Raw genomic sequence first — 15,966 nt, forward strand, 5'->3', positions numbered from 1 at the left:
ATCGGCCATCGATCACAAATGCAGCGATGGTGCTGTTATGGGACTGAAAGCAAGTTATGGATTTTACCATTATACTTGATGCTGTTGGAGAGAATAAGTTCCACATCCTGCAGGAAGACCTCACGATTATGGTATTTGTGTTTGGAAATATTCTGCAACACCAGAGACACGGAGAGATTTTAGTAACTACATGATAGAATTGACAAGTGAATACAGAAACTCCATGCAGTTATTTCAGAAGCTTCCAACAGACTAATCATCATACCTTTCGCACTGTTTCAAGATCCATGGGATTTGTGATCACTTTGTAATAATCAGGAACAAACTTCTTATTGACAGGATGATGGAAGGGCCAGGACTGACAGAAGGAAGGAAGAGTGTTAACAATACAGATCCTAACAGTGTTCTCAATTTAATTTGCATCTGTCCTTTAAAGGAGACAGACACACCAAGTCTGACTTACATCTGGCACAGCCATCATTTTTTGAGTGACGATGTTATCTAGTATAAAGGAGAAGGCAACTTGATCGTCGTCATCCAGAAGAGGATTAATAGCTTTCTCCAGGCGGACCAGTTTATCTTCTTTCTAATAAAAGCAAATAAAATCTTGAAGCTTAATATTATAATAAATAATGAATCCTCTCCCAATGAGTCATCGCTTTATAAATCCATTGAATTAAATCTTAAACTATAAAGAGGGTTGTGAGGGCATTGTGGATTCCCCTCATTGACAGGGGGTCATAATGCAAGTTCAGAGGGAAATAGAGGGGGACAAAAAACAGACTTACCCAATGTTCAATGACAGGTGCCAGTCTTAGAGACTTCAGCACAAATCCTAGGCTAACACTCCAGTGCAATACTGCTGCACTCAGTGGTGGGAAGTTAGACCGAGGTCCCGTTTGGACTCTCAGGTGGACATAAAATATCCCATGGCATTATTTCAAAGAGTAGGGAAGTTCTCCCGTGACCAGATGAGTATTTATCCCTCAACCAACATCTGAGCAACAGATTATCTGGAAATAACTGATTGCTGTTTGTGGGACCTTGCTGTGCACTAATTGGCAGCCGTGTTTCCCATATTTCAACAGTGACTACGCTTCACAAGACCTTTGGGGAGTGAAGGAGGAAGTCTTTAATTTTCTCAGTGTCTGAGCAGTCTTTGGCCAATTTAACTCCTATCCATTCTAAAGGGCACAGTTTTTATAATGACTTCCATCCTTCTTATAAATGGTACATCAAAAATATCTTAAAGTGACAATGACTTTACAATAACCAAAAAGGATTCCTCCAGAAAACAGACTCAACAATGAACACGGCTTTTATTTTATAAATATTTCATTCAAATTTTACTGTATATTCTAAAATTATTTTTGTGATTTAAGCACAGTAGTGTGAAAAAGCAGAGATTATAGGTTGCAGTGGGAAGCACACAGCAAGTTGATACAGAATGAGTCTTACTATTCACCTCTTTGAACTTCAGGTCACAGAGTTCCACCATACTTTGGGCAATTTGAGTCAGAGGATGCTTCGCACCTGGAGAGAGGCAAACAGGTACTCAGTGCAGCCACTCACATTTCACTTCTGTGACCATGCACCAACCATACAACCCACCATTGTGCTCTCCTCATACGATCATCATCATTTATTCATCCATACATGTGCACAGCCTCCATTTCACAACATTTTTTTTATTCGTTCGCGGGATGTGGGCGTTGCTGGCTAGGCCAGCATTTATTGCCCATCCCTAATTGCCCTTGAGAAGGTGGTGGTGAGCTGCCTTCTTGAAACGCTGCAATCCTTGAGGTGTAGGTACACCAACAATGCTGTTAGGAAGGAAGTTCCAGGATTTTGACCCAGCGACAGTGAAGGAATGGTGATATAGTTCCAAGTCAGGATGGTTTGTGACTTGGAGGGGAACTTGCAGGTGGTGGTGTTCCCATGCATCTGCTGCCCTTGTCCTTCTAGGCGGTAGAGGTCGCGGGTTTGGAAGGTGCTGTTGAAGGAGCCTTGGTGAGTTGCTGCAGTGCATCTTGTATATGGTACACACTGCTGCCACTGTGTGCCAGTGGTGGAGGGAGTGAATGCTGAGGGTGGTGGATGGGGTGCCAGCTTCCAAATTACTCAACACTCCTTTTACTCAATCAGATGGAGTTCCAGCTCTCTCACAGAACACAACAACAAAGAAACTGACCATTTCGCCCACCAAGATGTATCCATATTTTTCTCCACATAGCCACGTAGCCTAATCACATTCTGCTTCTCGTGTCTCATGTCATTTAATATTTCTCTTTTTCGAGCAACTATTTAATTCCCTTTCAGAAGAATTTATGGACTCTACTCCAGTAATTCCACATTCTAACCACCTCGCTCTAAAAGATATGTGCCCTCATATTACTGTCTCAATCAGTGTAAATCATATTTTTTAACCTAATAAATGTTCATGATCTTTAAGATTTAGCCTCAGATTGCCCCTTAACATTTTAATGAACAGAGTCCTAACTTCTTAACCCTCTCTCTAAAACTAATCCCTTACCCTATGTAACATCCCAAGAAATCTGTATTGCATCTTTTCCATTGCTTTTATATCCTTCCTATAAAGAGGTGCCCGAAAATGGGAAAATCATTCCAATAGTGGCCGAAGTCTTGTATAAATTCAAGATTACCTCATTTTTATTTTCTATGCCTTTAGACACAAAAACAGGAATTCCATTTGCCTTTTTTATGGTCTTATCTACTTGTGCTATTACTTTTAATGACTTGTGTACCTGCATGTCAGTTTCTCTGCTCCTCTAGTCCACTTATGTTATCTCTTAAGGTTATTCTCCTTTCCTAAATACTTACCTCATACCTTTCAACACTGAATTGGTTCAGTTACCCAATCTACTCAACTCCTTATCTAAGAAACATACCCCTTCTACAATATGATTCATAGCTCTTTTGCGAGCTTAAAAATAAATAATATAAATGATCTTGTAGGAATCACTTTCAGCTCTTACCATTGTAAGTGGCACAGTTTTTTACAATAAGTTCCACTTGCTCTCGGAATTCTTCTCGTGAATGGCACATCCGTTTCCGGACATTCTCTCTCAAGGTCTGTAAGTCCATTGGTTTAGTAATAATTTTATAATAATCCTTCACAACCTTCGCGTTAACTGGAGTGTGGAATGGATAAGTCTGGGAAGAGCAAGAAGAGAACTTAATATGGAAGGTCAAAGGAAATGGAAATGTCTCTCTTGTTGAACCAACATATTATCCTCTCACATATCTACTCAAATTAATTTAGTGGAAAAACGGCACTCAGTGCTATAATGGAGCATGTCAACAGGAATAATGCAAACAGATGCATTTCCAGCACATTCCCCAAGTGGATATATCCTTACCGGGATCAAAGGGCTCAATTTTTTAACCAGTGGTTCTTAAAGTGTGGTCTGCGAGGGTCCTCCAGGAGGTCCACAGTCTAGTCCAAAATGCAAGTCACTGACATGCAACACCATATAATGTCACACAACTAGACCAGCTCCCGCATGCGTGGCATGAGTCGTCATAAGCACGAGCAACAACAATGTAGTTTTATAGACAAGATTTATGCCACTTAGAACACACAGCTGCAAGATAGATTTTCAATACTTGTGGGGCTGAAAACAAAGAGGAGGATCGGCTGATCATGGAGTCCAAGATGAGACTGAAGCTCTCCAACTTGGAACCAGATATCATCACATTGGTGTATCAAAAACAGCACCATTCTTCTCATTAATTCTGTTGAGTTTTTTTGTGGCGGCATGTGACAGTGGGTAGGGTAGGACCAGGAGGTGGTCTGCGGGGTTTTTTGCCCTGCCTAAGTGGTCTGTGGACAAAAATGTTTGAGAACAACTGTTCTAAACCATCTATCTGAAGCTAGTGTTCACTAATACCAATTTAAGGGCTGTTTAGTGCTATAAGCCCATGTCCACAAGGAGCTGGACTGAGATTCCTGAAACCTTTTTTTATATAGTACCCATACAACTAGGAAAGACTTTCATCTCATCAGTCTGGGCTAGATTTTAATGCAGGTCCGAGAGATGAAAGTGAAACATGCTAATCTGCTGTGCTCATCCGGTCTCACATTTCACTTTCCTACTGTTGCCCCTTCTTTCTCCCAAGCCTTAAATTAAATTAAATCTGTGAACCCTCACATTTACTAAGTCTCGCATGTCGTTGATGATTCCTTCCAATATGGATGATAGGGTGACCATCGGGTCCGTCCGTCGCCTGTGAATGGACTTGTGAGGTCGCTGTTGAGAGAGAAAGAAAACAGATGTGAACGGTTTTGCAGTATCAAGAGCTCTGATCACCAGAATAACTTTACTCACCTCTTATTCTACGTAACTATTTGATTTTGGCTGAATCTTACCTTCAGTCTGTCCAAATACCTTCCCAAAATTCTGAAGTAGTGGATAAGTGAGAGTTTCTCCAACTTGACTTCGGCATTCATTACTCTCCCTTGCGCTTCCTCAAACTGATCTTGGTGTCCTGTTTGATTTTATGCTAAGCTTTAAAACCCTCATCCTATCACCGAAATCACATATTTCCATCTCTGCAAAATTACCTGCTTCTGTCTAGATTTCATCCCCACTGCCACTAAAACCATTATCCATACTCTTAACATCTCTGGGTGCAAACTCTCCAACTCTCACCATTGGCCTTTGTGTAGAAAGTAGTTTCTTAACCAATTACTGCTTGACATCTATTCAGAGATCTCTTGTTCCTTTGAGCTTAACTATTTTAAAGATGATACACAAATGCAAATTGTTGTTCTGAAGGACAACATGCTAACTCAGTGCACCAAGCCCACCTTTCTGGGTATATTCACATTTATTAATCTGTTGTTTCCTGCACTTTAAAAAAAAAGATTTCAATAAATTAAGTGTTAGGAACAGTAGGATATTGATGAAATTATATTGTAGAATTTCTTGAACTGGAATTGAATTTATACCAGTAACTGTTCTAAGCCTGTTGTAAGCCTTTACAAATTCAATATATAGTTTTAAATTTGGCTTAGACAGCAACAATTGGTACTTTAGGAAACAAATAAAAAGAGGGCTTACATTTAGGTAATCACAGTGGACTGTAGTTCCCACCCGTCTACGGCGTTTCGGAGGAAGCTGCTGTTTGGGGAATTTGAGGACCAAAGATTTCCTGCGCACTTCATCTGCACTGAAAAACCAAATGATAGAATACTTAGAATAAGGAAATATATAAGTTAGAGAAAAGTTACAGGTAGAGAACGCTTCAGAAATTCAGATGCATAAATCATTATGCTGCACTTGAGAAGACAGAAGTGACTTTGGCAATGCATGACGACACTTTGAAAAGGGCAAATGCATGGATATTTAACATGCAACAGGAAAGCTGGAAACTGACCCCTACAAAAGATGTTCACAGATTGCACAGTTTTATATATTCACAGGAACTCAGGAATTGTTGGATGAAAAAAGAGCAAGGACCATCTACTTCGCCTTCTACAGTCCCGGTAAACAATCACGGAGTTGTTGACTAATCATAGAAATCAATATCTATCAAATAGATTATAACAGACATAGACATGAGGCAAGGAAAACCACAAAGGTGGAGTGCTTTTGGAACCATAGGTCCAAAGACACCAATTTCACTCAAAACTGCTACATTTATCATACTTCTTGTCTCAAATTACTCTTACTATATCTCCAAAAATAATTTCTGAAAGAAATTAATCTAATGTGCATTTGAAAGAGTCAATATTATCTGCTTCCACCATCTCAAGGACAAGGAGTGCTTCAGTATCTGAAGAGTCGCAAATGGTGCCGAACATTGTGCAAACAACAGCAAACATCCCCACTTCTGACCTTATGATGGAGGGAAGGTCATTGATGAGGCAGCTGAAGATGGTTGGGCCTAGGACGCTACCCTGAGGAACTCCTGCAGTGATGTCCTGGGACTGAGATGATTGACCTCCAACAACCACAACCATCTTCCTTTGTGTAAGGTAGGACTCCAACCAGCGGAGAGCTTTCCCCGATTCCCATTGACTCCAGTTTTGCTAGGGCTCCTTGATGCCATACTCGGTCAAATGCTGCCTTGATGTCAACGGCAGTCACTCTCACCTCACCAGTGGAGTTCAGCTCTTTTGTCCATGTTTGAACCAAGGCTGTAATGAGGTTATGAGCTGAATGGTCCTGGCGGAACCCAACTGAGCGTCACTGAGCAGGTTATTGCTGAGCAAGTGCCGTTTGATTGCACTGTCAATGACACCTTCCATCACTTTGATGATCAAGAGTAGAGTGATGGGCCAGTAATTGGCTGGGTTGGATTTATCCTGTTTTTTTTGTACAGGACAAACATTGGGGCAATCTTCCACATTGTCACATTGCCAGTGTTGTAGCTGTACTGGAACAGCTTGTCTAGGGGCGCAGCTAGTTCTGGAGCACAAGTCTTCAGCACTATTGCCAGAATGTTGTCAGGGCCCATAGCCTTTGCTGTATCCAGTGCCTTCAGCTACTTTATGTGGAATGAGTCGAATTGGCTGAAGACTGGCATCTGTGATGCCTGGGACCTCAAGAAGAGGCTGAGATGGATCATCCACTTGTGGCTGAATACAGTTCTGCTGCTGCTGATGGCCCACAGCACCTCATGGATGCACAGTTTTGAGTTGCTAGATCTGTTCGAAATCTATCCCATTTAGCACGGTGGTAGTGCCACACAACACGATGGAGGGTATCCTCAATGTGAAGACGGGACTTCATCTCCACAACTACTGTCCAGTGGTCACTCCTGCCAATTCTGTCATGGACTGATGCAGCTGCAACAGGTAGATTGGTGAAGACGGGGTCAAATAGGTTTTTCCCTCTTGTTGTTTCCCTCACCACCTGCCACAGACCCAGTCTAGCAGCTATGCCCTTTAGGACTTGGCCAGCTTGGTCAGTCAGGGTGCGACCAAGCCACTCTTGGTGATGGACAGTGAAGTTCCTCACCCAGAGTACATTTTGTGCCCGCCACCCGTAGTGCTTCTTCCAAGTGGTGTTCAACATGGAGGAGTACTGATTCATCAGATGACGGTGAGTTGCGGGGGGGGGGGGCGGTCGGTACGTGGTAATCAGCAGGAGGTTTCCTTGCCCATGTTTGACCTGATGCCATGAGACTTAATGGGGTCCACAGTCAATGTTGAGGGCTCCCAGGGCAACTCCCTCCCGACTGTATACCACTGTGCCGCTGGGACAAGACACATCCAGGAATGGTGGTGCTGGTGTCTGGGACATTGTCTTTAAGATATGATTTAGTGAGTATGACTATGTCAGGCTGTTGCTTGACTAGTCCGTGGGATAGCTCTCCCAATTTTGGCACAAGCACCCCAATGTGAATAAGGAGGACTTGGCAGGGTCGAAAGGGCCTAGGTCAATGCTGAGTGGTCCATCCGGTTTCATTGAGTGGCTGATTAGACTATTTCAGAGGGCATTTAAGAGTCAACCACATTGATGTGGGTCTGGAGTCACATGCAGGCCAGATGACGTATGGACAGCAGACTTTCTTCCTTAAAGGACATTATTGAACCAGATGGGTTTTCACAACAATTGACAATGGTTTCATGGTCACCATTAATGAGTCTAGCTTTTTTTGTTTAAATTCCAGGTTTATTAATTGAATCAAATTACTCAGCTGCCATTATGGAATTTGAATTCGTGTCCCCAGCTTGGGTTTGTGGACTGCTAGTCCAGTGACATTACCACTATGCCACCACCTCCCCTTCTGGCCGAGTGGCAGCAAGTAGATGAGAAATAGATGGGGGCTTAGGATAGATCCTTGGGCGACTCCAGAAGTAACAGAGTGAGAGTGAAAAGAAAAGTTATTGCAAGTGATTATCAGGTTACGATTAGTTGTTAAAAATTGAACCCAGCTAGGGCGGTTCCAGCCAGCTGGACGATGGAGGAGACACGTTTGCAGAGGATGGTTGTCATCAACTGTATCAAAGGCTGCAGATAGGTCGAGAAGGATGAAAAGGGATAATTTATAACGGTCACAGTCACAAAGAATGTCATTTGTGAACTAAACAAGGGCCATTTCAGTTCTGTGACTGGGCTGGAAACCTGATTGGAGGGATTCAAACATGGAATTGTGGGAGAGATGGGCACAGATTTGGGAAGTGACAACATATACAAGGACACTACAGAGGAAAGGGAGGTTGGAAATGGGGTAGTAGTTTTCAGGTACTGAGGGGTTAAGAGTAGGCTTTTTGAGGACAGCAGCTTTGAAGGAGTGGGGAGAACACTACCTGAGGAGAGGGAACCAGTGATAAATTCAGCTAACATGGGGCCTACTAAGGAAAGTTGAGTGGTAAACAGTTTGGTCAGAATAGGATAGAGAGAGCAGGATGTGGGTCTGAGGGACAAGATGAGGCCAAACAGAGCACTGCAGGAGACGGATAGAACCTAGTGAAAGACATGAGTTCCAAGCCACAGCAAGGGGGGACATTTAGGGAAATGTGCCTTTAAGGGCTAGTGGAAGAGACAGCTGAACAGATGCTCTCGATCTTTGTGACAAAGATGTCCATGAGCTCCTCGACATTGTTGGAGATGAGGCAGGGAGAGGTTTAAGATGGTTTGTACCAGAGAAAAGGCGGCGGAGATTATCTTTGCATTCCTTGATAATCTTTGAATAATGAGTAGTTTTACAGATGGAGAGCATAGCCTGATAATACTTTAATTGGCTTAACCAGATCTGGCGATGGATGGTTAAACCAGTTGTTTGCCAAAGACATTGAAATCTGCATCCTTTGGACTTAAGGGAATGGACCTGAGGGGTATACAGGGGCACTGATTAGGATGCGAGAGTGTTATAGTTCTAGTGGGGACGAGGGCATTAAAGGTAGTATGATTAAGCAAATCGTTAGCTGCAGAAAGGTCATGATGAATTGTAGCTCAAAAGCTAGATAATTGGGGATTTGAAAATGCAGAGTTAAGTGAAAGAAGTGGGGTTGGAAGGGGAATATAGGTAGAGCACGATACAAGGAAATTATCCAGAAATTGCCTCATCAGTGATCATTACAATAGGAGTAGCAAAGCTATGTGAGAATGACAAAATCGAGAGGTGGCTGAGAATATGGATAGAAGAGTTTACATGGAGGGAGAGATTTAGGGGGGAAAGGAGGGCAATAAGCTCAAAGAAGAGAAAACCAGAAGAGTTGAGATAGAGGTTGAGATCACAAAGAATGAGAAGTCGCTCAGTGCAGAGGCTGAGGGAGGAAAGCAGAGAAGGTCTCAGTGAGAAAGTTGCAGTAATATTTGGGTGGGCGGTACGGAACAAGGGTTTTAAATGAGAGGCGTGAAGGGTGGAACAAGGTGAAATGCTTAAAGGAGGAGAAGTTGCCAATGGAGTAGGGAAATGGATCAAGGTATGGTTTAGAGATAAGAGCTACACCATCACTGTGACAGTTTGTGCAGGGTAAATGGTGGAAATGGTGGAAGGTATAGCCAGGAGGAAAAGCTTCATTAAGGGAAAAAGTATCACCCCTCAGCCATGTCTCTGTCCAGGCCATGATGTCAATGTGATTCAATAAGCTCATGAATGGCAAAGACTTTATACACAAAAGTGAACACACATTCTAAGGTGCAGAGAGGAGCTGAGGTAGCCGATCTGCTGGCAGAATTCAGAGTGCTTTGGCGCAGAGGGATCTGGGTGTCCTCATGCATGAATCGCAGAAAACTAGTATGCAGGTGCAGCAGGTAATAAGGAAGGTAAATGAAATTTTGGCATTTATTGCTAAAGGAATAGAGTATAAAAGTAGGGAAGTGTTGCTGCAATTGTACAGGGCATCAGTGAGACCGTACCTGGAGTATTGCGCACAGTTTTAGTCCTCTTACTTGGGGAGGGATGTAGTTGCATTGGAGGCAGTTCAGATTGATTCCAGAGATGAGGGGTTTGTCTTATGAACAGAGATTGAGCAGTTTAGGCCTTTACTCTCGAGAGTTTAGAAGAATGAGAGGAGATCTAATTGAGGTATATAGGATGATTAAGGGGATTGACAAGGTAGACTTAGAGAGGATGTTTCCTCTGTTGGGGCAATCCAGAACGAGAGGTCATAGTTTTAGGATAAGGGGTAGCAGATTTAAAATAGAGATGAGGAGAAATTACTTCTCTCAAAGGGTCGTGAGTCTCTGGGATTCACTACTGCACAGTGCGGTGGATGCTGGGACATTGAGTAAATTTGAGGAGATAGACAGATTTTTAATTAGTAATGGATTGAAGGGGTTTATGCAGAATGGGCAGGAAAGTGGAGTTGAGGCCAAGATGAGATCAGCCATGATCGAATTGAATGGCGGAGCAGGCTCAAGGGGTTGAACTGCCTACTCCTAATTCTTATGTTCTAATTCATATAGTCAGAGATGGGGTTAATGAGGGGAATGGGAAGATTGGCAAGATTAGCCCACAGCAGGCGTGCAGCGAGAATAGGATGGGGTAAATGGAGTTGCTGCTTGTTAGAAGGCAGCGTCGAATAACTCGGTGGGCCTTTCACAGGATGTTGAAGAGAGGCACAGAGGGAATCTGCAGGATTATTTAAGAGGGAATCAAGCCTGGTACGCCAGCATGAGAGTGAAAAACACGAGTGTTGAAGAAATGAGATTTATGAAGGTAGAGTACCTGAGAGTGGAGAACAGAAAGGAGGCATGATGGCGGGGAGGTGTAAAGAGAAAAGAGAGAGAAAAGGCGAAACAGAAGTGATGGGCTTGGGTCTGGAGTGGCAGCCAAAACACGCATGCAAATGGACATAGGACAGCTAAGCTACATAGGTGGCATGGTTACATGTTTGATCAAGATAGCTATGCCTTGAAATGCATGGTAGTGGAGATGAGAACATGTGGGTAAAACTAGATTTACAGTCAGAGGTTGATAAAGTTGATGTAGTGAAATATTCAAGTATTTTAGAACCTTCTTCACTGATTCCCAAAACCCTTACTTTTATGTCATCAGCAATTTCAAGACAGTCCAAATGCCAAAGTCCAAATAAGCGCACACAGTGGCGCAGTGGTTAGCACCGCAGCCTCACAGCTGCAGCGACGCGGGTTTGGTTCTGGGTTCTGCCTGTTCGGAGTTTGCAAGTTCTCCCTGTGACTGCGTGGGTTTCCGTCAGGTGCTCTGGTTTGCTCCCACAGGCAAAGCCTTGCAGGTTGATAGGTAAATTGGCCATTGTAAATTGCCCCTAGTGTAGGTAGGTGGTAGGAGAATTGAGGGAAGGTGGGGATGTGGTAGGGAAAATGGGATTAATGTAGAATTAGCATAAATGGGTGGTTGATGGTCGGCACAGACTCGGTGGGCCGAAGGGCTTGTTTCAGTGCTGTATCACTCTATGACTTTATAAACAGAAGTGAACTGCCTGTCCCCTTTTGTTCTCGGCGGGGGTCCCTTACAGTTCATCAGCCCTCTGCTGGAGGTTCCTCCTAACACCGGTACAGGACTTAGGGGTGCAGCTTTCACTGTAGGTTGGGGTTTCCTTCAACCTGGCACATGTGGCAACTCCTGCAGTACTCCACCACATCTTTGTGGAGTTTTGGCCAGTCAAACCGCTGTCTTATGTGGGCTTTGGTCTTTCGTATACCTGCATTTACAGCTACTGTAGTCTAGTGGGCCCTTAATATTTCTCCCCGGTACCTCTGTGGCAACACTAACTGGTGAACTACTGTCCACTCCTTGCTCACAGGTCTGTGAGGAGAACTCCATTTCCTCATCAGTACCTCATTCTTTAAATAGGAACAATAAGGGACTCGCTCTGCTTAACTTTCAGACTGGGCAGCCTGTGCTAACTCTCGCAATACTGGGTCGGCTCGCTGAGCCTCACCTGGGGAAAATCCATTTAATTCATTCCCTGGGTCTCCTAACTTTCCAAAGAAAGTCTCGGACAGACAGACCTCATGGTCATTTGCCTGCAGTGTCAATGCAGTCTCCTCTGGGGGAGCTGGTTTGATCATGGCCTGACCCACTATACATTCAGGGACTCTGCAGGGGACCCTCTCTTGCCACCGCCCTGTCTCTCTGACCTCCTGTGGTCTTTCTTTCACTACTGGGGGGGGTGGGGGGGGGGGCGCTATCACCTTCAACCCCTGACACAGGCAAACTAGGGACAATCCCTACAATCACCGGTCCTGAAACTAGGTTGCACTCCAAGTGCACCTGGTGTGCAGGTACAGGCATACACTGCCCTCCAATACCATTCACCCCCATTTTGGTGTTCACTGCACTCTCTGGGGGAATGGTCAGGCCTTTTCCCAGTAAAAGGGATCTGGTGGCCCTTGTGTCCCTGAGAATCACTATGGGCTTGCTTGCCCCATTCGAGGGATTTGGGGTTACTTTTCCTTCAAATACAAAACCCAGATAACCTTCAGGAATCCTATTAACTTTTCCTGCACTGGCCATAGCAAGCTTCCTGGGATGCACCCTTACTGCAGTCAAAGCCACAGCCTGTTCTGTTTTCCATCAGGCCCTCGTCTTCACTGAGCAGGTGTGCCCTGATTAACCCTACCAGTTTCCCCTATAGTTTCCAGCAGTCAGCTTTTAAGTGCCCTGCTTTATTACAATTGAAGCACACAGGTCTCCGGGTCTCACTCTTGCTCACAACACCTTCCTTTTTGGCTGGAGGAGGGCCCCCTGTGTCTCCTGCTTTCCTTTCTCTTTCAGGACTGCCTGGGCGGATATCACCTTCCCACCCTTTTTCCTTTTCGGATTTGTGGGAGTGATTCGGAAAGGTTCTCCCCTGGGAAATCGACTTAGAAATTAAAGCAAACTCATCAGCCAGAATGGTCGCATGCCGGGCTCCCTGAACCCACTGCTCCTCCACATGGGTTTTTATTGAGAATGGGAGTGAGTTTTAAATTCCTCTAACAGGGTTACTTCTCTGAGGCACTCAGTTATGTTCCTTCATATTGGCCATGCTTTCACTAGGGATACTCTGTCACCCCCTAGTTAACTCAAGCCGCTTCAACTCTATCTTCGCATTCTTTCTGGAATATTCCCTTTTCTCTCCTGTTCCTGCTCCTGTCTTTCTTTCTCTCTCTCCTCTCTCGTTCCCTCCCCTGTTTTTGTTTTACTTCACATTCCATCTGGAAGGCTCTTTCTTTCTCCCTCACCTGTCTCTCTCTCTTTCCTTGTCTTCTAATTCAAGTTTCCTTTGTTCCAATTGTATTTTTGCTAGCAGTACCCTCTCTGGGTCTGCTTCTAACACTGCCTCTCCTTCTTCTGATTCAAGGAAAAAATGGTGGGCCTCTAGCCTTAGGAGTTCAGACTTCCTAGCCTTGCTACATACAGTGATCCCACTCTGCTCAGCCATTTTTCTCAACTCCTCCATATACAGTGCTTTTAACTTACCCCAAGTTATTCACCCTGGCTTGGACAGCTACTGGATTCAGTTTATTTATTTATTTAAAATTTTATTTAGAGATACAGCACTGAAACAGACCCTTCGGCCCACCTAGTCTGTGCCGACCAACAACCACCCATTTATACTAAGCCTACATTAATCCCATATTCTCTACCACATCCCCACCATTCTCCTACCAATTACCTACACTAGGGGCAATTTACAATGGCCAATTTACCTATCAACCTGCCAGTCTTTTGGAGGTGGGAAGAAACCAGAGCACCCAGCAGAAACCCACACAGACACAGGGAGAACTTGCAAACTCCGCACAGGCAGTACCCAGAACTGAACCCGGGTCGCTGGAGCTGTGAGGCTGCGGTGCTAACCACTGCGCCGCCCACACATGTTAGTATTCAATCACACACAACCACAAGAAAAACTGTAATCATTTGTTCTTTTTGATTGGGAACAATTTGGTTTCCCAATTCCAATTTCACTCGTTCATCTGTGGGTAACAATCCAGACACTAACACCCAATTTCTGTCCCAACCAGGTGAGAAAGGTGTCAAGGGAGCTTTTGCTATCTTTACCTGGTCTTAGTGTAACAGGGTTTAATTTTAAATACACTGTGCTTTGAGCTCCCCCTTTTGTGAATCCTTGTTCACTGATTTCCAATTATAAGACAAAGAAACCAATTCACATAGGCTTTCTCAGGTTTAAAGATGACATTTTATTAAAACTTAAACTCCAATATGGTTCACGCCTATGGATATATGGCACGCCCATGCTAGCACGCACACGTGATATACACATGCAGATAGGAACAGAAAAGATAAGGTGGAACAGTTTGAGGCAATATCTTGTTACGGTGCTTCGAGCTCACGATTTAGTCCTTTTTGTAAGTAGTCTTGCTTTCGTCGGGGCTCAGTGTTTTTCTCAAACCTTGTTCACGTAGGCGACTTTTCTCTCTTTGCGTTTCATGTATTTTCACAGATTCAGTTCCGTGGGAATGAGATGGGACAGGCAGACACGAGAGGAGGTCATTCTTGCTTCAGTTCCAGGAGAGATCTTTACTGCACGAGCACATGGATTTGTCTGAGTTCAAATCCTTTGTTGGAAGTTCAAGTTCAAAAAGACTCCAGCCAGCTAGTCATGTGACTAAAACTGGTTTGACCACTTCTTCTGTGTATTGGGGAAGCAATGACTGGGTCCCTTTTGTTCCAACACTGCTAGTTACTATACAAAAATGTCCTTCCAGTCAGGGGCTTGCAATTTTAAGTTTTAATGTTTGTGAGACGAAATAATGCGTGCCTCAGTCTTGGTAGGTGGGGGGGGGGTTGCCTGACAGTTTCAATGAGGAGGTCATTTCGCCCATCTAGCTCATTCTTCCAGAATTAAAAAAAAATTCTCCTCATCACATCAAACTGAATGAGTCTAAGGTTTTGCCTCAATTACCTTACCTGGTAGGTTATTCACGTGATGGTCACTTTTGCATCAACAAGCGGTGCCTGTCATCTGCCCTAAATTACACCAGTTTTAGTCTAATCCTCTTGATCTAGTCAATTGGCATCATCTTATCTATGCAAGTTAACATCTCGTGTACATCTATAAGGCCTCCTTCTCTGTTGTTTCCTTTCGAGGCTAACCTGGACTTCTCTTGCCTCATAACTCAATCCTTTGAAATCAGGGAGCTTCCCAGTAGCTCTTTACTGCAACGTGTCCCTGACTTGAATGTTTTCGTTACATCTTAACGACCAAACATAAATACACTACTCAGCGTGCAGTCGACCAGGGAACTTTACAGTTCCACTATGACATCCTCTTATACTCAACTACCCTTGCAAAATAATGTTTGTTTACTGTACAATTTGACATGCAAATTTCTGAATCCACTGACACAGTTTTATTTTTCTATTCCACTTTCAGCTATTTCTATCATATAATGGTGACATCTATTTTTCCTGCTGAGACATAATACTTTGCATTGGTCTGTGCTGAATCTTCTCTGTCACTGACTTGCCTCATCCTTCTCAAAAGTTCCACCCCACTCCCCCATTTAGTATCATGCACAAATTTTACCAAAGTGCATTGAGTTTCTGTATCTAAATCATTAACGTAAATTAGGAACAGTTGGGACGCAGCACTTGATACTTCCTCTCCCCTCACGGACATAAATTACCTAACAAATCACTGCTGCTTTCTTTCCTTCATCAACTCTCAACATGCACCTAGATTTTACTTTGAATTCCTACAGCTTTCAGCTTCAGCAACAATCTTTTCTGAGGAACTGTAATAAAGGCTTTTTTTTTGGAAATCTAAGTACATGTCACAAAACTTGAGTGTCCACTGGAATGCTGCTTCCTCAAAAAAGGCAATTTTTTATCTGCATTGTCTCTTGTATCACCACATCCTTAATAATATTAAAATAAAAGCAAAATACTGCGGATGCTGGAAATCTGAAACAAAAACAAGAAATGCTGGAATCACTCAGCAGGTCTGGCAGCATCTGTGGAAAGAGAAGCAGAGTTAACGTTTCGGGTCAGTGACCCTTCTTCGGAACTCTTCGGAGTTCCGAAGAAGGGTCACTGACCCGAAACGTTAACTCTGCT

The 15,966-nt window shown here is 43.7% G+C and overlaps 1 protein-coding gene across 3 annotated transcripts in view; it reads right to left on the minus strand.

Moving 5' to 3' along the window:
- The window catches only part of taf1 (TAF1 RNA polymerase II, TATA box binding protein (TBP)-associated factor), a 164,940-nt gene that overhangs the window by 22,611 nt on the left and 126,363 nt on the right, over nucleotides 1-15,966 (minus strand). For all 3 annotated transcript variants that reach the window (XM_068047497.1, XM_068047494.1, XM_068047496.1), the window contains exons 28-34: nucleotides 5,085-5,193; nucleotides 4,173-4,271; nucleotides 2,997-3,174; nucleotides 1,466-1,533; nucleotides 464-586; nucleotides 266-358; nucleotides 68-152 (exon numbers count right to left, since the gene is read on the minus strand). In XM_068047497.1, coding sequence (XP_067903598.1) covers nucleotides 68-152; nucleotides 266-358; nucleotides 464-586; nucleotides 1,466-1,533; nucleotides 2,997-3,174; nucleotides 4,173-4,271; nucleotides 5,085-5,193 — 755 coding nt within the window. The remainder of the gene's footprint in view (nucleotides 1-67; nucleotides 153-265; nucleotides 359-463; nucleotides 587-1,465; nucleotides 1,534-2,996; nucleotides 3,175-4,172; nucleotides 4,272-5,084; nucleotides 5,194-15,966) is intronic.

This window comes from Heterodontus francisci, chromosome 15, assembly GCF_036365525.1.
Source record: "Heterodontus francisci isolate sHetFra1 chromosome 15, sHetFra1.hap1, whole genome shotgun sequence".
Classification (NCBI taxonomy): domain Eukaryota; kingdom Metazoa; phylum Chordata; class Chondrichthyes; order Heterodontiformes; family Heterodontidae; genus Heterodontus; species Heterodontus francisci.